At 34.9% G+C, this 25,332-nt stretch overlaps 2 protein-coding genes across 6 annotated transcripts; one reads left to right on the forward strand and one right to left on the reverse strand.

The window, feature by feature from the left end:
- Positions 1 to 314: 314 nt before the first annotated feature.
- LOC110852272 (A disintegrin and metalloproteinase with thrombospondin motifs 16) lies at positions 315 to 22,455 on the forward strand. Of its 5 annotated transcripts, none has more exons than XM_022100312.2 (21): positions 315 to 1,073; positions 12,062 to 12,289; positions 12,387 to 12,450; positions 13,203 to 13,402; positions 15,850 to 15,901; positions 16,043 to 16,086; positions 16,230 to 16,368; positions 16,792 to 17,106; positions 17,177 to 17,220; positions 17,300 to 17,346; positions 17,488 to 17,583; positions 18,725 to 18,780; positions 19,533 to 19,659; positions 19,732 to 19,775; positions 19,951 to 20,020; positions 20,095 to 20,145; positions 20,220 to 20,346; positions 20,425 to 20,529; positions 20,652 to 20,779; positions 21,448 to 21,611; positions 22,184 to 22,455. In XM_022100312.2, exons 2-21 carry the CDS (start codon positions 12,098 to 12,100, stop codon positions 22,339 to 22,341), a joined length of 2,223 nt encoding a protein of 740 aa, XP_021956004.1. In that variant the 5' UTR covers positions 315 to 1,073; positions 12,062 to 12,097; the 3' UTR covers positions 22,342 to 22,455. The 5 variants fall into 5 exon arrangements, with proteins under 5 accessions (XP_021956004.1, XP_021955996.1, XP_021956013.1 ...); XM_022100304.2 differs by lacking the exons at positions 315 to 1,073; positions 18,725 to 18,780 and adding exons at positions 8,199 to 8,653; positions 18,427 to 18,482; XM_022100321.2 differs by lacking the exons at positions 315 to 1,073; positions 21,448 to 21,611 and adding exons at positions 8,200 to 8,653; positions 21,100 to 21,213 and having other exon boundaries at positions 22,184 to 22,299.
- LOC110842386 (formin-like protein 20) lies at positions 22,258 to 25,169 on the reverse strand. The gene is made up of 6 exons (XM_035846401.1): positions 24,261 to 25,169; positions 23,919 to 24,159; positions 23,718 to 23,855; positions 23,575 to 23,655; positions 23,353 to 23,457; positions 22,258 to 23,265 (listed from the first exon to the last, which is right to left on the reverse strand). The coding sequence occupies exons 1-6, from the start codon at positions 24,342 to 24,344 to the stop codon at positions 22,772 to 22,774; spliced, it is 1,143 nt and encodes a 380-aa protein (XP_035702294.1). The 5' UTR covers positions 24,345 to 25,169; the 3' UTR covers positions 22,258 to 22,771.
- Positions 25,170 to 25,332: the final 163 nt, after the last annotated feature.

A 25,332-nucleotide genomic window follows, 5' to 3' on the forward strand; every position in this document is an offset into this window, starting at 1 on the left:
CTTCCAACTGCAATATCATGATGTTGCATGAAACGTACTGCCTAAAAATATTCCTACAGACTTTATTCGCCACATAAGTTTAAAAATTTGTTGCTGCTGCTGATGTATAGCTGTTGTGGTGTATGCTAACGTCTTTATGCCAACTAGATATGTATGCACTTATATTTATGAACAGTCGAAAAGGGGCCCAAGCGCCACACCAATAGTACTGCTGCCACTATAAGCTTACACCACGACCACTGTTCTTAGCCCTTTATTATTGAAAACTTGCTCAACAAGAAGTATAAGCTAAACAGTTGCAATTTGACTACCCAGCAACGTGTTGACAAACGAGACGACGACGACGACGACAAGAGTGGTGGATGTATACCCCCATCCGCCCAAGTCCCACCACCGTTTGGTTTCTGATTATTATTCAATCGCTTACTACACATTCACACCAAATCTTTGTTTAAACTCGTCGTGACAGTAGTCGTGTGGTGCGCTTCGTGCGGTGGGTTTGTATCTGTCTAATCATTTTATTATTTGTGTGCATTCTTGTTTTTGTGGACGCCATGGGACAGGAGTACGGAAACGGCTCAAAATTCAATAACTTTGAAAGGACTTGCCAACTTTAGTTTTTTTCGTTTTGGTTTAATTTCTTTCGTGAATAAAGAAAAAGTGCGAATGCAGTGATTCCACACAACTGCAGTTGTTATAATAATCATATACATATCAACTTTCTAACTCAAAGTTTTCCTACTGTCTTTCGTTACCTTTTTTTACTTCTAATTTTATAATCCCTTTATCTGCAACAATTTGCCCTTTAGTTTATTTCAAAATTTTATGCCAAAGTGAATTTTATAAAATAAAATAAATATTACATTGGAAATCAGAAAATCAAAGTATGATTTATATCCCAAAACAAGATTAACGGAATACTACAAATTAACGGAAGAAGGATTCCTTCGTAATAAATATATATAAAAAACAAGATTTGCAGCCTAATTTAAATACAGAGGTCAATATTTGACTTGGATTTGGTCTACGGAAACTGGTGCTCACATTTTAAGGAATTTATATTAAAGCATGCGGTAAGGAAAACAATTGCAGATGCATTTCATTTCTGTCACTGTATCAATCAAGCTTTTTGTAGCTTTTACGCCTTATTTATGATAAATCTTTGTTCGCAATGGTATGCATCTAGACTACTCAATGACGGATCTGTCTTCATCCATCTTCGTCACCATTAATGACGATATCAATTACTCTTCTAATGGTGTTATTATACTCAAGTTTGAATATCAGAGCTGACTTAATTTTTTAAGGAACTTAAGACATACACCACAAGAATATAATAATTCGTGATAGAAATGCAATTGGATTTCGCTCTCGCTTTCTACAAACTTCCTTATTTGGACCTTCTTGAAATAAACAATTGGATCGAAATCTATAAACCGAGATATTTTAAAGGTTATATTAATTTATGCACTAGCACCAATTGCTATGCTGCCAAAATGTAACGTGTCACATTTCGCAATGAGCAGCCTTTACCCAAGTTCTTAACAATGAATTGACCAAACAAACTAAATTGTATTCAATTTACAGATCTAACTAGGTTCAATGTCGACCTATAACGCACCTTTCATTGTTCTGTATATATAAATATGCCCAGTTTTCGCAAACAGTTGTGAATTAAATTGCATATTTATATTCCATTATAAAATTGCGACATTTGTGCGAACCTTGAGCGACTCGTGTTTCTGCATCATTGGCTGCACCATTGTGCTGATGGCGTTGGTTTGATACTGAAAATGTGTTGTGTTTTGGAGGGGGGATGCAAAAAGATGGATAGATTGATTGAGCAACTAAACTCCTATCTTTTAAGCGTAAGCGTCTTGTAAAAGTAAAACTTTTGTAACTTATTTTTATCGTCACGTCGTCCAATTTATATAAGCATATTGCTCAGCAGAGATACTTGCAGTTGCAATCACTACACCCACCCATGCATTCACCGTCGTATGCAATTTGTTGTACCAACAACATGTGATTGATTATCTGGGCATGTGCATTCAATGATCATTCATTAAACAAGTGTAGAGCAGGTGAACTTAATCCACATCCTCAACAGCACAGAAAAAACTTTTGTATCGTCAAATGACTTTCAATTTTACAAAGTGTAAAGTACTTCCCCATTCAACAAAGTGTAATGCAAGGATCCGTTGGATTTCGCAAATTGTATAGCTAACACGAAAGACAGACAGCGTGATGAGCTGTAATTTTTAGACGCGTAGTTCATCAATCCGTTAGAATTATGAATGGTTCTTCCGTTTGAAGTAAAAATAATGTTCTTAACTGAGCCATGATTTTTTTCTAGGCGCATAAAATGTGTCAAATACATAAGTTAAGGTGTAGACAATACAATTTTATTGCACTGTTTGAATGTTTTTAATTATTATTTAACTCATCAGGAAGAAACCAAGTATTTGTTTTTTGTGTGATTTCCTGATAAATCGTTTAAGATTTTCATAAATACCAACGTCATAGTATTTGAATTATTAATTGTGGGAGAATCTTGATAAGACACTTCACAGCAAGTTTATTATTGATATCTAGAAATGCATCAGCAAAGCACACACATAATGTAGAGTAGCTTTTACATTTGTGAATTAACGCGAATTTTATTAATAATACACTGCAAGTTCATTTGTTTCTAGTAAATCATATTTGTCTTTGTTATGCCTGCGTGTGTATTAAAGGAATTGATTGAATTGTATCAAAAGTACCTCTGTCAATACGTATTACGACGAAGGCTAATTGCAGTCTTGTTATGTATTTTCTATATTGTTACAATTTAATATTTGAAAGTGAAATGGGAAACAGTCTCCTTTTTGAAAGTGCATCATTATGTCATATAGTTTTCAAATGTGATAATATTTCTCTGAGATGCACCAACGTCTCCATCAAACATAACGGGTTAATAATATGTAATGATCATCAAGAAAATGAGTTCAATCCAAATCATCAAAGCAACGAGAATTACCGGTTCCTCCAACTCTATTCAATCAAATTCAAGTTTTGCAAGTCTTCCATTGGGCGAACAATATTGTGTTAAATAAATTTGTGTGAAGCGATGCATTTTAGCGTCGGAGAGGACGCTCTGCATTATTACCTCATCTAATGCAATCTGTTCATTCAGTTGAAGAGATTGCATAACAATTCTTGAGTTGGAGTTGACTTAACCGTATTTTCAACCGACGAGCTGGTTATGTTTACAAATTACAGTTTTACATGAGGAGGTTTGAAACATAACTGAAATTTGAAATTTAAATAGCAATATAATTTATAAGATCCATTCTAATTAACAGAGGAGATGATTACCAAATCATTGCAAATTACTGAGTCCTATAATTGAAATATCAGCAAAAAGTAGTGCATCACAGAGTGCCATATATGTACATAATAGGATAAGACACATGTATAACATACTCAACTCTCACTCTCATTCCTTCATTTCTCTGTGCATGCATATCATGACTAAAATTAAATTTAAGTTCACCTTACTGCATTTATGACACATACTCGTCGAAGGTATCATTATCAGTTATGAATGTGTGTCGAAGTCAATTCACAAAGAAATGAATATATTATTATGTAGAGCATCTATATGATCGTATGATTATTATTATTAGGATTTGCTTAAAGTGGAAACCCTTCATTTGTGGTCAATTAGTAGTCAATAAATTCTAACCGATTGGTATGCAGCATGCGACTAATTCAAATGTCATCTTGAGGCTATTTATGAACTAAAAAATAATTGTTCATTGCAATGATGAAGCAATATTCGCAAAAACACTGCTAAGTGCATGTGTACATGTATACAAGTAAAAAGCAGCACCTTCACATGCATACTTCCATCAACTTTCATATGTACTTCCATACTTTCATCATCACTTGAAATGACAAGAGAACGGGTTTAATATTGAGGACTTTAAGTCCATGTTATGAAACACTAAACTTCAACTCGAATCGACCAGAGTGACGTTATTGTTTATGGATGCACATGCACAGATAAATAGCGATTTCATCACTGGTGCAACACAATTGCAACACCAAATTTAAGGGTCTAGGTTTGATTGATGATGATATTCCAAGACCGCTCTCATGTTTCAAGCAGTAGACAAATCTACTTGTTGTAGTTCAACTTCGAGTTGCCATCATATTATTTAATTATGATGCACTGTAGACTAAAAAGTATAGGGTATGCATGCAGTATGCAGAATAAGTGAAATCTAGTGTCAAACAATGACGCCAATTTTGTACAATAACGTACAATTAATTGGCTACAACTCATTTTTGATAGGAATTACTAACAGGAAGGAAGAATAATTTCAACTCTTGTGGCGGTTTGGTTATTGAAACAATTGAACTGGTAGGTGCGTACAACTTATGAAAATGAAATAGAGACGGTAATAAAATTGTCATCATATATCCAACCCGTGTGGTTGTGGTTATCGAGACTAAAACAAGTCTCATTCATATTCATCTATGTCAGTGTAATTCACAAGTAATCAAATAATAACAAATCATTTTCCTACTGTGTAATTGTCATTTGTTTGTTCGTAAAAGATGAGAGAAGTGGATGTGGATGAGGATATCAGAGCCCAGGGCATCCGGCTGTGGTGGCTACATTAAATTCATGATCTAACAATTAGCTATTGTTTCATGTAAATAAAAGTGCAAGTGTTAAATAATAATAAATGGCTTAACTTTTTTCTTGACGACGTGTGTGATTGAATGATGAAAAATAAATAGATTTCTACACGTACTTACACACATACGTATTCTACATTCAATTGTATATAGAGATGCTGTAACCTTTTTAGATTAGCTGAAACGTGGTTACATTCAACAGAAGGAATTTATTCGTGTGGAGTCGAGTTTCTTGATTCAATTGTTAAATAAGAATTGCAAAAATGATTCAATTCAAGGCAGGAACTAAGCCTTTTCAAAGTCGTTGCAGCATTAAAGTGTAAACATTTCGTGGGTGTCGTTTGATTAAGATGTCTAAAACTGCATTATTCTGGTATTGCCATTATTTCCTTGTGCCTGCCTCCCAAGATAAGGTCACCGAAACGCAAATACTTTACTATAGCTGCTTAAACACAGTCATTCAGAAGCTCAACAAACATATCATGGCTAAATTTCTAATTTGCAGACAAAAACAACATTTTGTAGCCACATTACGTAGGACAGATTTTGTCAAACAATGATCAAGTAGCGAGTGATGATGCATGGCAAAAATGTCAACCTTCTTGAAAAAAATTGTAAAGGAGAAGTAGCTCCAAATGGCATTTTTTTAAATTCAGCACAAATCATACATAAAGCTAATGATGTCTGATGGAATGCCAAAGGAACAAAAACTGGAGCAAATAGCGAAATTACCGTCAAGTTGTACATACAGACAACAATGTTTTATTATGTATCGTAGAGTCTTTAGTTCAATCAAGGGTGGAGTCCACGTCGAAAGGATTTCACAGTAATGCCAGAGAATGGCACGTCTACAAATTAGATAATCGCATTTTGGAAGAAATAATGTACACGACTTAACCCTTGACTTGATAAATTTGTTCTTCATCTGACAATTTCACCTCCTGGCGAGTTTATAACCAACTTGTGAAATAATTTGTTCCATTATGAAATTGCCATGCTCCAATTTTATTGAGTCATATAAAACAACACGGACCATTAATTAGATTTAGATGCATGTACGAGAAAATATAGTTTTAATCGAGGCGAAAATTTTGGAAGTAAGATTAAATGAATTGAATTGATTTAATCAAATTCCTAAAATGGAAATCTGATTCCAAAAGCAATTTATGTTGTCTCTCAAGTCGGAGATCAACATTTGCTGATTTTACAACAGAAATCTTACTCATGTTTCGAAGTACTCCATTACTCTTTAAAGTAATTAGGATGACGAAACTTCAGCAAAATGTACTCCATAAGTTTATAGGAAGATTTAAAAAACTAGCAAGATATTTATTATTTTGCTAGGTTTGTTTAAATCACATGGTACTTTTGACAGCTCTTGTGGATGATAAATATGTGAGTTTCTGTCTTCCAGGGAAAAACTTCCAAAGTTCGAAGAACTCGTGAAATAAATTGAAAAGTGTTCCCTGTCGAAAGCCGAAAGTTTTTTCTCGAAAAATATTTCAGTACATACACATTGTAAATTCACAGGCTCGGATATTGCAAAAGACTGTAAACTGAATACTCTCAGAATTTAGGATGATGATTTGTGTGTACACATGAAATGGGATTCCATACTAAATATTTATGTAGTGTTATGTAACAGAAGTATTCTAGAATGAAGATTGAACTCGCCAGTCATCTAAATAAATTTCCAATTCTTTTCAATGTTATGTAAAAAGATGTATTTACGCATTGTCGATCAAATATTATAAGTAAGAAGGATATTATAAGTTACATAAATTTTATAGTCCTAATTCAAAATGACACTGGGTTTATTTATGGAACATACTTACGTATGATACATTCAGCAAATATTAAGCTATTCATATCACTATCCATGTCAAGTTTTTTTGCTTTGAATAAATGTTGCATAAACTATTATAATCTTAGTTTTGAATAGATACTGGAGGAAGGATAATTGTGCATTGTTGATCAATAGCTAATTTAAGATTATAAGCCTTATATATCTGTCAAACAAGTAAAAAAAATATGAATTCTCCAACAACTCGTACGCAGTCGAGTATACATAATATTCTACAAGGCGGACATCAAATTAGTTCATTATTCCAATTCACGAATAATGCGCAGAATTCTGTTCAATTCTAATCTTGGTGCTGCATTATTGTCCAACAAAAAATAAGTCATTCAAATCTGAGTTCATATAATTTTTTGTTGTTGTATCGCCAAAGTTAAACAACTCATGAAGTGTAGAAATCTCGTGTAGAGGCAATTATAATGTTGAATCTTTAGTTTTTAATACATATTTGACTATCAAATAAATAAATGTTATCAATCATGCACGTAATTGCAATACTTGTAATCGACACGACGATTCGATTTGTATTAGGAAATTAGTTCTCGTTTTGATTATTATGCATTTCGTGAATATTGAATCCTTGGCTGCTACAAAAATAGCAGGCCCATTACATCTACCGTTCATCTGACACGATTATATCATTGTTTCAGCATTTTCATGGACAAGGTGCACGTTTTTAAGCCCGGAATTTGAGGCATGCACTGCAGTTTTTAAATTATATTTTGTTGTTTGAGCTCAACAGCTAATTTCCGTGATTGACAGATTAATTTACTATAGGATGAGCCTCAATTTCAGTCAATGTGACTAAATCTACACAATGCTTGGTAATTTTGCTCCTTAAATGTAGTATTTTAGATATTATTAAACACAGAATATTTGTTTTCAAAGAAATTTAATTTTTTACACATATTCCAAAAGACTTTAACAACAGCCTTTGTTACCAGTGAGCATTACTTATCGACTCGCAGTAGCTTTCCAGTGCAATTTCAGACTCATGTTCACAATCATTACGACGGATTAATAATCTCATAGTTTAAGCAAATGTCAACCACAAGCACATTAAATTAACTTCGTAGGACACCTTTGGGCTGTTGATCAATATTCATTCTTCATAAATATGTAAGGAGACTTTGTGTGCCAGTTTGATTCCCACTTCAAGGACGCACGCAAAATAATACATTCATCATAAGATATTGAACAGAAGAGTGCCTACCAATTATCTCACGCTCCGTACATGAGGGATTTCAATTGGGTTGGTTGGGACTTGGTAACGTAGTTAGCTATGCACTGTATGGACTTGCTACTGAAACTTAATCTTGGCGATAGACACATTTAAATCAGTACCAGCCAGCACATAACGAGACAGATTCTGCAAAGTTCACAAACAGCCTGATTATCAAATGTGTACTGCTTGGTGTCTCTCCATCCATGTACCTCACACATTTCGTACACAACACGGTCTGGTACCCTGCAACAACGCTACAGTTTGATGCATAAACTTGAGAATAAGCAAGATTTAGCTATCAGTGATGCATAATAATATGCAATATTATTCCTGAATGGCACACTCGCAAGCAAGCAGCATTAACGTGTTTGAAGCGAATAGAGTTGAATTGTGGATTTAGATTTTTCACAAGGGAGTGAAGTAAGAGTAAAAGTACAGGTTACCAGAGGAGCTCTACTTACCTCTTTGTTGCTGAATTGGCTGGCTGGCTGGGCTGTTGTTGTATTGTGGATTGTGTTGCATGGATTTATTGAGTAGTGTCTCTTCCGTGGCTTTACCAAGATCATCGTTTGCGTTGTGGTAGCTGTTGTGGGGCGTCTCATCGACTTTCCTAATTTCTGGATTTCCTCATTCGAATCTCATTGACTCGTTGACAATTTTGACATTTTTTAATGTAGAGGATTGTCAATTGGAAGAAAATCAGTTGTGAAAAACATTTTGTGACGTAATAAATCTTTACATGTAAAAAATAGGACAAGTATTGTTTTAAAATAATTTGCCAATGGTTATCAAAGTGTGGAAAAAGTGATGGGTTCAGGAGAATTTATTTGGGCACGTACACCTACTGCGGATAAATGAATCTTCCATTGAGGTTACAGGTTAGTGCTGCTGCCTACATAATTGGTAAATGAATTCTGAATCTGAAAACCAGAAGAGGTGGCGAAGAAAAAAAGGTGCAAGGAAACCACTCGAGTCGCAAAAATCTATTGAGGCTTTTATTTGGTGTCACAAACTGCACGTTTCTGAGGAAGCGTCTCACTCTGCAGTATTGTATTCCTAGTAGACAAAGTAATATCGTCGTGAAAACAATTACGTGTGATGAGATAAGAAATCTCATAATACAAATTCTTGACAGGGCAAGCAGCTCAATAAGAGTGTAATAATAAGTAATTGAAAGGGTAAACGTGATCCAAGTTCACTTTGCCCAATTTACGTAATTTGTACATACATACACCTCTCCACTTATGATCTGGTGCAGGCGAGGTAGTGGAATTGCAACTTGTAAGTGAAATTGATGCCAATAGTGCTGGCAGTCACACAGCCAGCCACACACATAGTCGTAGTCGTGTGGTGTTGGTGCTTTACAGTGTTTAAGATTACAACTTTCTCTAAATGTCTGAATTTGATTCGTTAGTTATATCACTTCCCGTACACGTTTCTACTTTATTGTCGCAGAATTCAGTTGCACATTCCCACTAAAGTTGTTGATTAAACAAAGCAAGCAAACCGCAGTAGGCATTTTGGGCGGTGTGAGTTTGATTTCAAGATAGAGCTTAAATTTTAAATTTTGGTTTCGCTTCAATCAAACTTTAAAATTGCATTACATTCAAAACCGAAGGTAATTTGGGTGACGTTGCGTATTTATGCACAGATCGTATATCAATCCACAAGTGGTTGCATTGTGTGGCATTTGTTTGTATAGAAAGGAAATTGAACGGCACGAGTTATCGAATTCCAAATTCATGCTGATTTATGTCTGCAATCAAAATGAGTTCATTTTTAATTTTAAAAGATCATGTTACAGAATGGCTCAGTCTGTCCCATTCCCGACTTTGGCTGACAACTTTCTCTTTTTAAAAACTAATCAAGCGTGATAAATTAAGGATAAAAGTGGTTTCATCGACGTAGACAAAATTAGACATTATTATTAATTATTAATGAGATATTATCAAAACCGTATTGATGATATCGCAACGTGAACTGAATATTTATGTTTATTTATTTATGCAAAATTTATTAATTGCGGTTTTTATTCGCAGCAAATTTTCAATCTCATGTATTTTATAGCCAAGTTGTTTGACGGAAGTTATTATTAAAAGAATGCATAAAATATGTTCGTATGTATGTATGTTGTCAAGAATTTGTTGATACACACATAATATAAAAGCTGCTCCTTAATTCTTAACAAGTTGGGATACATATAATTTAAAATATATTGAAAAGATTCAGATTTTGAGGAGATATTGACTTTCATTGTCTGTCAATAACTCAGATAGTAAAGTTGAGAGCCAATGCTGCATAATATGTATACACTTTTATGCTGTAAACACATACTGATTCACGAATTGTTCTTTAATATTCTCCTCACTCCACAGTTTGTTTCCAAAACTTTAGCACTTTTTTTAGTGGTGTATAAATGAAATTTGTGAGTGGTAATATCACTGCATGGCAATTGGCTATGCAAAAGTAGGAGTGCATGAAGTGTGTAAATTTGGCAGACTGAATTTGCGCTGAGATGAAATCTCAAATGTTGATGCTGCATAAAAAAATATTAAGCAATTGTGGTTTCAAATATTTTGCTGCCAATGTAAAATGTTATTGACAAGATGAAGAAACCAAAAAATCGTACAAAATCATTTGTTAAAGTAATGCATAATAGTTTTGTAATTCATCTAGATGACACTTTGAGACAATGTGAACAGACACTAAAGGGTTCTGAGTTCCACAATTCGTGAGCAGATTTGTATTCTACTTAATAAACTGGGAAAACATCAACAGTGTAAAAGAATTTTATTGTGGTTATTTGTTTATTTTTGGAGGATGTACGCGATATTTTAGTATGTTGTCTGTCACCCGTTTTCTTCATAAATTGGCAGGTACCAGCTACATACGTACTACGCTTTATCACTATCACTAAACTATGGCATGCAGGCAGTTCAATCTATTGTATTCTGCGAGTATATAAAGGAATTATCCATGTATTTTGCTGGATTTGTGTAAATTATTGAGAAAAGTTGCGAATAGCTGAATTTTCTCATCCATTGTCTACCCTAAGTCTGAGAACTCCTCTTTGTTTTATACAATAAAATTGTACATCAGACAGAAACTGTAAAAACAATTCCGCGTGCGATTTCAGCCATCCCATTGGCATATTCAAGCAATGTTTGTAATGGGAACTATTTTTTATAGCCTTAGCTGATTATTATTGTAACTATCTTTTTTCATCGTATTTGTTATCATTCCTGTATGAATCTACTTATGTGGAATCTTCTAAAAGTGATGCATCATGCTGCTGCCCAAATTAGTTGGCAATTTGTTCTTGATATTGATACTATTTATAATTTGTTTAATACCACTTGCAACAATAGATTGACAAATGATTATTGAATGGGAATCAAGATAATGAGATATTCTATAGTCAATAGAGTTATCGTACCGCAATGCGTCAATAGTATTAAACTTGTCGTCACTATCTTCGTCACCAGACCAGACCAATATTCAAGTTTACTTTTTATCTCATTGTTTCTTGGATGTCACTTTTAATTTCACGTTAATTCATAACTTGATCCACATTCTTCCACAATTCCAAACCCTGGCGTTGGACGATGATGATGATCACGATGTTTCTTCGCGTGGTGTTAGTTTTGCAGTTATCTCTCTGTTTTTTTCCTATTTTGCATTGAAAACAAGTCGAGTGAGAATTGTAATAGATACGAACAAGTCCTTGAAATATAAACTTTGGAGCGATTTCCTTAATTATAATTAACTCAGCTTAAGGGTGGCTTGCAACCAGAATGGCGAGGTGAGTGGCGAAGTAACCTGTAATCAGCATACATATTGCATTGTCCAGCAGGTCTGGGAATGCTGAATCATGTTGTGCAATAGGGTATTAAAATGACGGGCTGGAGAACTATCTCAGCATGTATATCGACTGCATGCAAGGAACACAAATTACAATCCAAGTTTTATTAGGAGTCAGCTTTTCCTGATCCCTGATAGTAATTACATGTGCCCAAAGTCCTTGACACTACTGCGAGCCAATCCTTGCAAAACTTGGTGCCAAGACATGTATGTACATATGCACATATATAATACATGCAAGGTGGCAACTATTTTATAAAAACGGGAAGAACATGGAATATGTAATAAATATGTACGAGATCTAGCAGGATAAATTCTGGAATGTCTGTATTTATGAAAATTTGGCTTTGCAATATTATATTTTACTACAATGCTAATTACTTTATAGCGTCAGATATTTAATACATTTCATTTTTTGATTGCAGGATAATTTAAGAACATCTGCTACGACCGGCCCTACCATGGGCGATATTTTAGAATTTTCCATATCCAATTTTCTAAGCTTGCTTGGATCGTCGAGAAGAAAATCTTGGAGTTTGCTATCTTCCAGAAAATTCGTTTTTCACAGTTCTTCCTCTGTTCTATTATGGATCTCTTTAGCGTTAGTTTGCATTATCAGCCATGGCTCAGCCACCCCTTCAAATCAAAATCAGGTAATTCAACAAAGAGAATGCGTTTCCTCATTCGCGATTCTTATAAAAACTCAAGTGCAAGTCTCGTTACACAATTTTTCTTGCCTATTTGCAACAGATTCATACCCATATGGATGAGACGGAACTGCGGCGAATTTTCCAAGTGGATAGTCATCATCAAGGTAAATTTTGACACACTCGTTATTATTCAACGGTAAAAAAATTAATTTTTCATAAATAGCACGGCAAGAAATCGTAGTTTTTTTTGCATTACTTGATAAATATCCGTAACAAACAATGGTCATCGATATGTATAAAATTATGTAAAATTATTTATTAACTCGACTTATCGCGGTATCGTTATTTCCCTTGAACAGATTGATTCTGGACATATTTTTTCTAAAAATATCTTTATAGAAGTAGTAGAAGTTTACGTCTAACGTGGTTCAACTCAATAATTCCTCACGTCGAAGGTCAAGCACCAGTTTAAACCAACGAATAAGGGAACATGTTATACATACAAGCTAGCTCATCAGCCTTTGATGTCTGAATGCCATTGATGGTCTGCTTCACAACTTGACCAACAATGAGAAACACATTAAACTTTTACTTTCCTTGAAACTTTTTGATGACATTGTGAACCTTGTCCACTCCACTATTTACATACGAATATGAAGCAGTGGGACAAAACCGAGGTTAGTCGGTTAGTTTGGCTAAGGCAACAACTTTGGGTTTCTGGTTTTCGAGGTCAACGGATGAGACCATTTATTATAAATAAATATTGCACTTCTACCATAATTTTAATATATAATATTTAAATACATCACAATCTCCCAATGTCAATAAATATTACTGTTATGAAAAATATAGTGAAATTTAATGAATAATCAACGTTACACACATATTTACATATTTACATACACATTTTTTGCAGTGCCAGAATATCAAGTTGTGTCAATTCATTCAAGGTCCAAGAGATCGATGGATGAAAACAGACTAGTTAGTTTCAATGCATTTGGGAAAGACGTTCGTCTTCACCTGGAGAAGAATCCTCACCTGGTGAAGCAGTCCCTTCGAATGTGGATTGCTGAGCCAGATTCATCCGAAGGAGTCAATTACAAGGAGTTGCCTCAGGTATGTGAAACAACAAATCCCACCTACACAAATATACAAATTGCCTATTGTTCGTAGTTAAGCCTTTGGTTTTAAGACTATTTTTGGCATTGTGTTTCCGTCAACAAAACATAAAATTTGTTCAGCCTGGGCCTTTGTCCTTGTGTAAAGTCAGTGCCATGACGGATTACATTCTCATTTCTTGTACGTGCATGTATACTGCTCTACGATTCCTTGAAACCAGCAGCCGCCGGACGGACGGCTTTGACCATATAATCTTGGTGAATTGTAAAACGGAGCAAACCATTGCAGAGATTCAAGTCAAGGGCGTCATGTTGCACAGCTTTCAATTTTATTTCTCTTTATCGTAGCAAAAACCTGGAATGCAAACTTTTTACTTTGTCATCAGGACATTAGGATATCACAAAAATTAGCATATTCTGAGTCTTACCTGAGACATTTAATTTTGGCCGTTCAATTGAAATAAATAATTGCTGCTCTACAAGATGCATTGTTCTACTGTTTAATATACAAATTACTATCACGCAGATGTGTTGACTAGCACAAAACAAATATTCGAGGATGATTGATGGTTGGGCATTTTTTTTTCTTTTGAACATGATTAATTCTGTCTTATCGCTATTGATTCGCAATTGGTGATGCAAACTTCGTAGTTAATAATATAACGTCCTTGACTCTTCTGGAATGCTTTGCGTTGAACAATAGAGGTCCCGTCAATTATGTAATGAGCCTCCTGTTATAGATCCATATGTGCATATACAAATGTGCACTACATACTTACGCATTAAAAAAATTAGATGATATATTAAATATTGCGCACAAATAAATACATAGCTGATAGGTTCACTTTCACCAGTAATTGAGCATCCATATTTACCTTTTTGTTACATGAGAGGCTAAAAATGGTCATAAATGCTTAATTTTCTATCGAGATGAGGTATTTTATTTTATTTGGCTTGTTGAATTTATTTTTTAATTAGTGACTGGTCTGGTATTAAATCATTGCCTACTGCTGATATCATACTTTGTGTTTTTTCTCTTGGTATGATCAAACAACGAGTATTTTCCATACCTCATTGTCTCACCTTGGTCTCATGAGCTATTTGCATAGTTTAATTGCAGTTACAAAGACCAATTTAGACTGTACTTTAAAAGTACGAGGCGTGAAATCGCAACACGATAAATTCATAACATATTTTATTTCCACAGAAGAATTAAGCATCGTAATGTTGAATTCTTATAGTTGTAAAATTAGTACTAATATGTAATGAATAATTTTATTGTGTACGAGTGCAATTATTTTATGCTAACGAATTCCCTGGTATTGAACCCGAACTTGTTTCTGACTAATTTCATTTGATCAAGTAAATATACCCAAATTTAGATTTATCCATATACAAATGTTGTACACATGTCGACATAATGATCATCCAGCTTGAGATATATATTTCAATATGCACGTACAGCGTTCAAATCCACAAATATCTAGATTGGCTAAAATTAACTTTGGTGATGTGCAGTTTGATTATCATGGCACCACAGAAGCATTGAGTTGTTGGGAGCTTGAGCAACACGTTACGGTTGAAATGGCAGCTAGAACAACTGCTGATACTTTTTTTTTGATGAACGGCTGCTCTGCGAACCCCACCCTTCCTTCCTTTCACCTTTGTTCATTCACCACCAATTGGGTCAGGGGTCAGTCCCAGTCATCCTTTGTCAATTCCATGTTGTGCAGCTATGTACAGTGCGTTGCATCTTTCGTCAAAATCATGAAGGTGCCGCAAATTTTTTTATCCTCAGATCAAACTTGAACTAATTTTAATGAGGGACACCGTCAACAATCAGGGCGTCCAGGATGAAAACTCCCATGCAAAATAGCTTACTTTTTTAAGACAACTTTTTGCAAGATGAAAAAAACATGCATTTTGTGTTGTGCAAAAACTTTAGTTCCGTTATGCATCTGTCATGTTCCTGTCTATGAAATCACTCTTTAATATGTTTCCTTTGCAAACCCATTGCGTAATCCATTGATCAATATTTACTGCAGACAAATACTCGATAGGTTGGGTTTTACTCCAACTTATAACTACGTATGTACCTGCTATTTAATTAAATTAGCATTAAAATGACTTTAGGAATTTTTTGTACGCTTGGTAAATTTATAATTACTGATGACACTGGATTTTCCTTTCTATGCGATACAAATTATTATTTTTGTTTCTGATCTAACGAGATCTGAACGATGACGGTATCTAGTAAAAATACTGATAAAGAATGCACAAATTCTCGGCACGAAATATTAAACGACTATGTGATAAATGTTTTTTTTAAAATTACAACCTGTCAAACTTCCTCGCTATACGGTTCACTAATTATTCATCGTCTTTGAAATAAATACTACTTTCAAGTAGCGTAGTTATTAATTTGTGTTATTTTTTGAATATAAGGAAGCGGAAGAGGATATTGGGGAAGCATACCAAGATGAGAGTAATCAAGCAGGTAAGTAAAGTTTCGGTGCAATTATGCCTTCAAAGTTTGCATAAGGATATTTCATTTGCTTACTTCAAATTGGCAAATGAGTTACAAACAAACAATTCCCCGGGATCAGACAACGAATGACAATTATTTCCATCTTTCTAGCTCTGCTCATTCATCATGACAAAAACGATGGCAGCTTACTTATGGTATGTCCCATCACGTTCGTACTTCTATGCAATTAATTAACCAATCCAAGTAGCTTCAACTATTTAATGAGTAGAAAATATTTCAAAGTTTCGACTTGAAGAAAACACTTCCTCAAATTAATTTATAAAAATAACCTCAATAGGACGGCATGGTTGGGTCCAATCTCGTTGTGAAACCTGTCCCCACGACCCTTCGGCAACATTCTCCAACGCCAAAACGGGACGATTCAGATGAAGCATTCCTTGATGACGAAATGGGCGACGAATGGGTCGTCAAAAACGGTGCGCAATATACATAATAATTTATATTTATTCTAAAAACTGTTTTCATTGGTGCTGCATATGCATACCTAATTACGTACTTATTTATGTATGTACCTATCTGGGACCTTCAATGAAAATTTAGATGACATATTTCTTAACCTATCTTAACTTAGACATGCAATTCTACGTAAGGGTTTGTTATTTAATTGTGTCAACGTATTCCCCTGCCCTTTCGATGTTGTATGCTTATCACACAATCTCTTCATTCATGCATGTATTTAATGATTGTTGTAATTAAACTACAAAGCGCGGAAAATAATTCCAAAATTTTTACATATTTTGTCCGTACATTCTTTGGACTTATGACGCTCAGCGTACTTATTAGTTTTATGTAAACCATTCATGATTGTCTCTTCAATAATATTTTATTTATGGTTTCAGGATTTCCTAACATGAATGACTCAATCCCATTTCTGAATAATACACAAGGAATGCACATCGTATATCAAACCAAGCATATCGAATCCCATTCTGACTACGCTTTCATGGAACCCGATCAAAACCCTTTTAAAAGTTCTAGACAGAAGCGACATGCCGATCGCACCAAACGGGATGCCCCATACGTCATTTATCCCGAAATTTTAGTAATTGTTGACTACGACGGATACAGACTTCATGGCGGAGATAACTTGCAGGTCAAGCGCTATTTCGTTTCATTTTGGAATGGAGTTGATTTGCGATACAAGGTTTTGAGAGGTAAATTTATTTCTGAACATTTACGATTTACATTGTGAAATGACTAATTGAAAAATAATTTACATTACAGGGCCTAAAGTTAGAATTTCAATTGCTGGAATTATTATTTCAAGGGTACCCTAAGACTAATTACCCAGGTTTTAAGTGGTGATACAGGAATTGAGAAATTATATTGACTGTCTTTGATTTACAGGGTCGTGACGCCACTCCCTATCTTGAACGAAACCGTGTTGGTCGAGAGTGAGTTATAAATACATACATAAAACATACTAAATATGCTACACCAATATTATTCTTTTATAAGTACACAGTCTTTTTTGAGACAAGACATTGACAGATTTCATGCTAAAATGTGATATGAATTTTATTTATTTACTAAAGTGCGTTGGACTCCGCCTCAGCTCTCACAGATCTTGGCAAGTACCTGTTTCAAGAGCGAAGATTACCTGTGTATGATATTGCCGTAGTGGTTACAAAGTAAGTTGGTGTGAAATATATAAAAAAAATCATTAACTTCACGTAATGTACTAAACTTGTCATTCAGTCGAGGTCGCTTCAGCAATTTTGTGTTTTTAATGTCGCCAAGTAGTGAGTGAGGGGAGATAGCATTCATAATAAGACAAGGAAAGAATCACGAGTGGCAGATTAAGCTATTTCGTCAAATTTATTTCGTATTTCGTAGGACTTAGCCAACGTTCAAAGAGGCACAACAGCAGTTGTAGAGAGAGAGAGAGGGTGTGTTCGTCGCAGTTTTTCTGCCTTCCCATTCCATTCCTTTGTTCTTATTGTAGACTATTCGCAAAAAGTTGGTTATCTTCCGTACCATTAAGAATAGTTGAACGCAGTGAACCACACCAATCTTAGCTTTTTCCATCCATCGCCACACAACACGAGTTAATTTGTCGTTTTCTGCACTATTTCTTACTTGACCCCAAACCACGTTCATGATAAGTTGTAAACATATTACTATTATACGTATTTAGCTATTATACGTGTTCGTGGCTCACCCATGCAGGTTCTTTGATGCAGTCAGTTCTTACTAATTGTAGAGTAAAAATGTTTTTACTATGACTTGCAACATAATCATGTTGTTGGTGCGATAAAATTTCCTTTTCGTTTGATCATAAAAATTACAATCTGGCTAATAAAATGAGGCAGTGATGCGAGTGTGACTCGGTAATAATGGTGGTAGCCGCAAAGGAAAATTGCCGTTCAAATCTGTTTTTGATAGGCCAATATTAATACAAATTTATCAGTATCAGATTCCGGGCTTCTGAGGGTTAACAATTAACGTCAGAAATTACAGGTTTTGAATTGTAGGTATGATATGTGTCGTCGTCGAGGTGATGGTGGACGATGCAGCCGTGGTACTGCTGGTACGTTCTTGGAGTAAAAAAAAAGAGTTCAAATTAAAGAAATGCCAGTTAACTTGATGCCAAATGTACAGAAATAACAAAATCTGATGGGGATTGATTAACATTGTAAATGAACTTAAAGTATACCACATTAAGACAAAATAGAGGTTGCATAGTATTAGGGCACCAGTAAACACGATTTTTTTCAGCAAGCATTATTCTTAATTTGACTCAGATTAGACATTGTTATTGCAAATATCTAGGCTGGACATGTGTCGACGGCAGTTTGCCAACGACGTTTGCAACCGTGGAACTGCAGGTAAATCCACGATAGCGAAACCTTTGCCCCCATTTAGTCCTATCCATTTTCACTCCTTGTACCCACCCTTTACAAACTTGCCTGAAATCCTTCACATTTTGACCCACCATGAGTCCAAGCAAGCAGCGTCGTTGTAGTTTAGTTATTTCAAAGCACGATTATTTATTGCTCAGCACAAAATTTATTCAATGTTTAGTTAAATTATGCAGCATTGTAGTTTAGTTTACGTTCAACAGTGTCGTATCTTTAAGTAATGCCAATAGTATACTTGTGTTTTAAAATTTTATATTAGAGTGATTGTGATGCGTGTGTGTCTTGGTAATGATTTTTTAAATGAAATTGAGATATGTAGTAATACTTTAGCACTAACTTTACTATTTTTGGAGTGGCTTAATACAATTGCTCGGTAATGGTACGCAAAAAAAGTTATTAACAAAATTTTGAATTACTGATAAGAATTCGATATTAGTAATAATGTTCATATTGCTAACAGCTTGATGGAGGGCTCAAGTTACACACAGGTGTATATAGTCATCTACTTTTAATCCTATGCTGAATGCTTAAAAGCTTTATCCAATTAACTCAATTGTCACTCATTTTTGGTGCACAGATTAATCAAGTCCTAAAATTCCTAACCAATCTTTGTACAATATTCTTATTAATTTGCCAGTAACCCTCAGCTTAAACATTAAATTACCCATAAAGTAATTTGCTATCAATGGGTATTCAATTTATTTCCTGTATGGACATAGGATTTGCCTATGTTGGAGGGGCTTGCGTAGTCAATAAACGGCTTGAGAAGGTCAATTCAGTCGCCATTGTCGAAGATACCGGTGGATTTTCTGGGATTATTGTTGCAGCCCATGAAGTCGGTCATTTGTAAGTACATACCGCAACACAATTTCAATTATGTACTTGCATTACTAGGACCTTTATTATTTTTGTTATCAGATTGGGATGCGTTCATGACGGTTCACCAGCTCCGAGCTATTTGGGTAAGTAGAATTTCATAAATGATGCGAGATTTGTTAATAAAAGATGAGAAGCGATAAACGCACGTTGATCATTTGAACTTCACCGGGTGATACTAACTTCAAAATTTTGAGTTAATATCACTCCAGATTTATACGACAGGTTTTTTGGATCTTGACCCTATATTTTTCGTTACAGGAGGTCCAGGGGCTCAGAAGTGTAGGTGGGAGGACGGTTACATTATGAGTGATCTACGTCACACCGAGAGGTCTACAAATTTAAAAATAAAAAATGTAAATAAAAATTGTGTGTATTTCTAATCAAAATTAAATTTGTACCCAGGGGTTTTCAATGGTCGGCTTGTTCCATCAGCCAGTTCCACCATTTCTTAAAGTTAGTTATCATGCTGATACGGACAATTATTAAGCTGAAGTGTGGTGGCAGTTAAAAATCATTATTTTCTACAGCGGAGACACTGCCACTTGTTTGTACAACTCCCCCCATGAAGATGGGTCTTTACCACGCGTATTACCAGGAAAGCTTTTGAGTTTGGACGCTCAATGTCGAAAGGATAGAGGAACTTCTGCCTGCTTCGTGAGTCTCACGTTATAAATGTGTACATAATTAAAGTTGAGGTTTTTTGTATTTGAAATCTTTTAAATGAACATACAGAAAGACGACCGTGTGTGCGCCCAACTGTTTTGTTTTGATGCCTCGTCAGGATACTGTGTTGCTTACAGACCTGCCGCTGAGGGATCTCCTTGTGGCCAACAATCGGTAAGATACTGATATTCGGGAGATTGTCATAAATGCATATGTATAATTTCTACTACTTGTTAGTACTGGACTGGAACACTTTTCACACTTCTCAATTAAATTATCAATTGTTTGATTTTCAGAGTTTTTGTGCTTCGGGCCGCTGCGTTGTTGAACACGAAAATATTATACCTGATTATTCGCAAATCGCTCCCGTAATTTCTCGTGACCCATTAAGCAAAGGATCTTCATTTACTTTTCCCACCTCGTCGTAAGTTACATGTGGAGCTTCCGGTGCCCTTATTTTTTGTTATCGATATAATTACTAATTAACCAGCATGTTGAGTTTTACTACTGCATGACTAAACTTGCATTTGAGACCTGGACATTTAAACCGATACACAGAACTATATATTAGTATGCAGAGGAAGAGGTTGACGAATGTTGAAAGCTTATTACATACTTGTTAAAGTTTACGTCAGGATCACTTTTTTCAGCACGATTTTAAATATTGCCTTGCACGAATATCGCAAATACTTATTTAACACAATAAATGGTTTTCTGTATGTCTGACAAAATTTTGGGTTACAGGTTCTCCCATTCGTCATTTTCAAACTCTGACATTGACCTGCCAAACGGTGAAGACGAAATTCCAATAGACATCGACGAATGAACACATTGACTGAACTGCACTAAAAACTGACTGTACATTGTTTTACGTTTATTCCATTCTTAATAATGAAGCATGCTATTTTGCACTATATTCATCAAACGCTTTCTTGTAACGCTTTTATTGTGTAACATAGTTAGTGCATGCAAATATCGTAATTAACAATGTAATTTTGTCTTAGTTATGTAATTGGTAATGGAAAAAAAACATTTACGTTAGAAATAATTAAATAGCGTGGAAATAGAAAATGTAAATATTAATCCCAACAGATCTGTAGTTCCTACAACCTTACGGCCAAAAAGTAGCAAAGCACCTCCGCTGGTAACCCCACGATCTGCGGAGTTGAGTTCCACGACTAGAACGACCACACGGCGAACAACCACAACTACTGCTGTATCAATTTATCGAAATAATCAGCCAGTTCCCAGCAGAAGTATAAAATCTCAATTTTACGTAGTCTCGCTTTTCTATTTAATTAGCTGTGGATAGTATTTATTTTTTGGCAGCACCTGCCATTTTTCGTACAATGTTGAGATTAATTTTATCTTAATTATCTCATTATGATGATACTAATCGTATCACGTTAATTGCACAGAATTAGATACTTTTAAATGCAGTAAAAAGTACTCGTATATTTATTTCAGGGTCCAGAGATGTTTAGAGCTTTATTGTAGTAAATCATCAATAATTAATTTAATAATTTCGACGATTTGGAAGCTTTTATTTGAACAGTATCAATTTAGATTATGAATAATTCCTAATATGTATTTACAGTTTATTTTTGTGCTCATTTTTGTACAGCTCAATAAGTAGATGCAGAATGAAAATGCTTTCAATTTGCACCTCTTCCAGGAGGGACTGCTAACACTTTTGACATGCATGACATGATGTCGCTTGCAATGCAACTACCTTCAAAATATTATTATCATTATTACAATAATTAAGTTGACAAAAATATTAAGTTTAAATATTATTTTAATTTTCGTTTTGACTGAATTATTGCAGGAGACAGTGATATCGCAGCCTGTGTGGAAGATAGAGTATCAAGCATTGGTGATCTGAATTGTAAATCTTTTTTGGAAAAATATGGGTTCAAATTTTGCACTTCGAATTACATAAAACAGAATTGCTGTTCTTCCCACAAAACAGTTTGCTCTGTTTAAAGCAAACAAACTAGTATTTATGTTTAAATGTATGACGCATGTTTGAATTTTGTTGACTGAAATTAAAACGAACCGACTAGTTATTATTAAAAATAAATAAATCGAAGGAACAACGCAAATCTCGTACTCATTCTTTACTAAATCATATCCATTACATCTTTATAATTTTAGAATACATGTAAGCATACTTGATAATAGATATAAACTTTAGAGTTTGATCGTTAAACGAGCAATAAACATATGCACATACATTATTGAGGTTGACATGTTAAGTATGCATGTATTTATGTATGCCCTAATTTAATGTAACGCTAACATTGCATTGCTATTTTTTGCTATCAGACATTGAATATACTGCGTACCACAGCTACAGTGGTGAAAGTTGTCATTAAGTGCAAGTGGTTGATTTTATGTCAATACAATAATATTTCTAGAGTATAAAATATATTATTATGAATATAGCGCTGGATGCAAAGTTCACATTGAATGATAAGGATAGTGAACAACTACGTGTAAACTTTGACCATTCAATTAATGACGTAGGATCCTCTGGTACTTTCTTACTGTTTTGCTGGACTTGCAAATGCTTTTCACTGAACTTGGAGTTTGGATCTTCAACTTCCATGAACTTGAAATTTCTGTCAACATACTTGAGCGGTTCTCTGTAAAAGTTGGGGGGAACAATTGCTAGTTCTCCAGACCGTTCCATATCTTCCCTCCGCTGAATTGGATATCTTTCTAGTTGATACCGCTCCTGTGCAGAGACATATTTTCCAGGCGGTACTGGTGGCGCAAATGGATTAGATTTCACTCTATCGTTTGCTTTATCAAGTATATTTTGCCAATTTTTTGCATTTTCTTCCTTATAGTCCCAATAACTTTTGTACCCTGAAGGAGGAGGCGGTGGAAGTGTTGGCTTGTATCCTATGTAGTATTACCATCAACAAAATAAGACAATTTATACTTAAACACATAATAATTTACACCGACCATAAACTGAAATTGACTCACCAGGAGATTTTGACTCATTGGGATCATAAAAAATGAAACTATTGTAACTATTTTTTTTGTCATCTTTAGGTGGTTCGCTATCCGAGGGTTTATTGTTTGGCCATGCTAAAATGTTCTATTTATTAGTTTATCATACTCATGCATAATCAATCACTATTACAATCAAATTCTTCGTCGTTACAGTACTTTCTCCAATATATGCAGATGCTTTAACTCGGTTACCTTTGGGAGTTGGGGGCACGGGGAAATTATTTGCTTGCTGATTCTGGAATGGATGTGCTTGGCCGTAATTTATATTCGGATCTGCGACATGCACAACACATTAGAGCAATGTTTATTTTTAACAGTAGTTTAAATGACTTAACTATTTATGTTGTTGGGAGGGCCATTATTGTACTGCTGGTTCTGGGGGCCTTGCCATGCAGGCTGGCGCTGCCCTTGTTGTACTGGAGGTTGGGGTGGATGATGTTGAACTGGGCCATAATTGGGAGGCGGCTGAGGTCCTAAAATTGCATAGATGCTGAATACATTCATAAAAATATGTTATCAGAAGGTTGGGACTCAACCAGGTCTTGGCGCAGCCTGTCCTCCTCCGTTGAAACCTCCCAGATTTCCGCCACCATTATTTATATTTTGAGGACCATTTTGGTACTGGGTGTTGGTGTTCACACTTTGAAGATACACGTCTTGCGCTTGATACTGTTGTGGGGGAGGAGGTGGAGGGGCTCCCCATTGCTGCCCTGGGTCAGCATAGTCTGAATTTACGTAGTCGTAATTTATAAAAATTCTTCGTGGATGGTAATCGTCCTGAATGATATCGGTATAATCAATAATACGACCTTCCTCTTAGCTTCTCATAGTATGGTGATAATACAGTAAAGTGATAATACTGCATATTAATGGTATACCTCTTCAAACCCACCTTTGTATGGATTTATTGGAGAAAGTACTGTAACGAGTACAGTGGCAATCTGCAAAAGTTTAAATTGCATTGTGTATTAATTACCGCTGACGACACCAAGGAACTTAAATAACTTTTATTGTGAAATTATTTGTAATTTCCAAAGGAATACGAAACTCGAATCAAGAATGCAGTTCTGTATAAACTGGACGCTTATGGTAACACATTTATTGCTACTTCCAAAGTAGTAATGCTACCAGCCAAATGCATATTGTAATTTTTTCAAAATGTTAATACTGCATAAAACCCTGGGTAGCCATCATATGCCCGAGCCAGTCATTTCGCCGATTCTTAATTTCAATTAAATCTTAAATTACACCAGTTTGATCACCCTTAAGGGACCCATGTTTTACTAAAGTGTAGTTTATGTGCAGACATTTCTTCATATATTCAACTTTGTGGAATTAATTGCCAATCATAATCATGCGCATATGTAACTATTATCATGAATACAAATCATACAAATAACAGGACTAATTTAGACACGTTAATTCGTACTTATGTAATATTTTTCGTATTATATAATACATGTCGTATATAACCACAAAAATCTCATCGATATATTATTAATTTATGTACATCACGTACGTACGTACAAAATATCGTATCAGTACGTGTTCATCTTGAGAAAAAGAGAGTCTGTACACGTAGATAAGTCTAAAAACTAAAACAAAACTGACCAATACCGACAATTATTTGAGAATTGAGGGAAAAGCTTGAACTTGATTTGGTTTTCCCTGAGCGTGCAGCAGTAAGTTTGTAGTAGTATCATTATCATTACCAACTCACTGGCATACTTTAGCTATGCAGGAGCATAGACCAATTTACTAAATACTTACTTTATAATGTTACACCGTGTAACTTACACGTAAGGATCAAAGGGCATGGATGAAGGATGGAAATTAAGCCAAACCACAACCATTTCGTGCCCAGCGGATGAAAATGGTTAAACATGTTTATGCAGAAGTAGTGAGATGGTTTGGAGAGGTGCAAGCAGAATTATTGGGGTTACAAGTAAA

Source organism: Folsomia candida, unplaced genomic scaffold (genome assembly GCF_002217175.1).
Source record: "Folsomia candida strain VU population unplaced genomic scaffold, ASM221717v1 Fcan01_Sc001, whole genome shotgun sequence".
NCBI lineage: Eukaryota > Metazoa > Arthropoda > Collembola > Entomobryomorpha > Isotomidae > Folsomia > Folsomia candida.

Coding starts and splice junctions, on each gene's coding strand:
- LOC110842386 (XM_035846401.1), bottom strand. CDS start 24,344: ATGCAATTTAAACTTTTGCAGATTGCCACTGTACTCGTTACAGTACTT. Junction 23,656..23,717: donor CCCTCCCAACAACATAAATA/GTTAAGTCATTT, acceptor TGCATGTCGCAG/ATCCGAATATAAATTACGGC. Junction 23,458..23,574: donor CGTGCCCCCAACTCCCAAAG/GTAACCGAGTTA, acceptor AGAACATTTTAG/CATGGCCAAACAATAAACCC.
- LOC110852272 (XM_022100304.2), top strand. CDS start 8,630: ATGAATCTTCCATTGAGGTTACAG. Junction 16,087..16,229: donor ACGATGGCAGCTTACTTATG/GTATGTCCCATC, acceptor TAACCTCAATAG/GACGGCATGGTTGGGTCCAA. Junction 19,776..19,950: donor ACCAGCTCCGAGCTATTTGG/GTAAGTAGAATT, acceptor TTTTCGTTACAG/GAGGTCCAGGGGCTCAGAAG.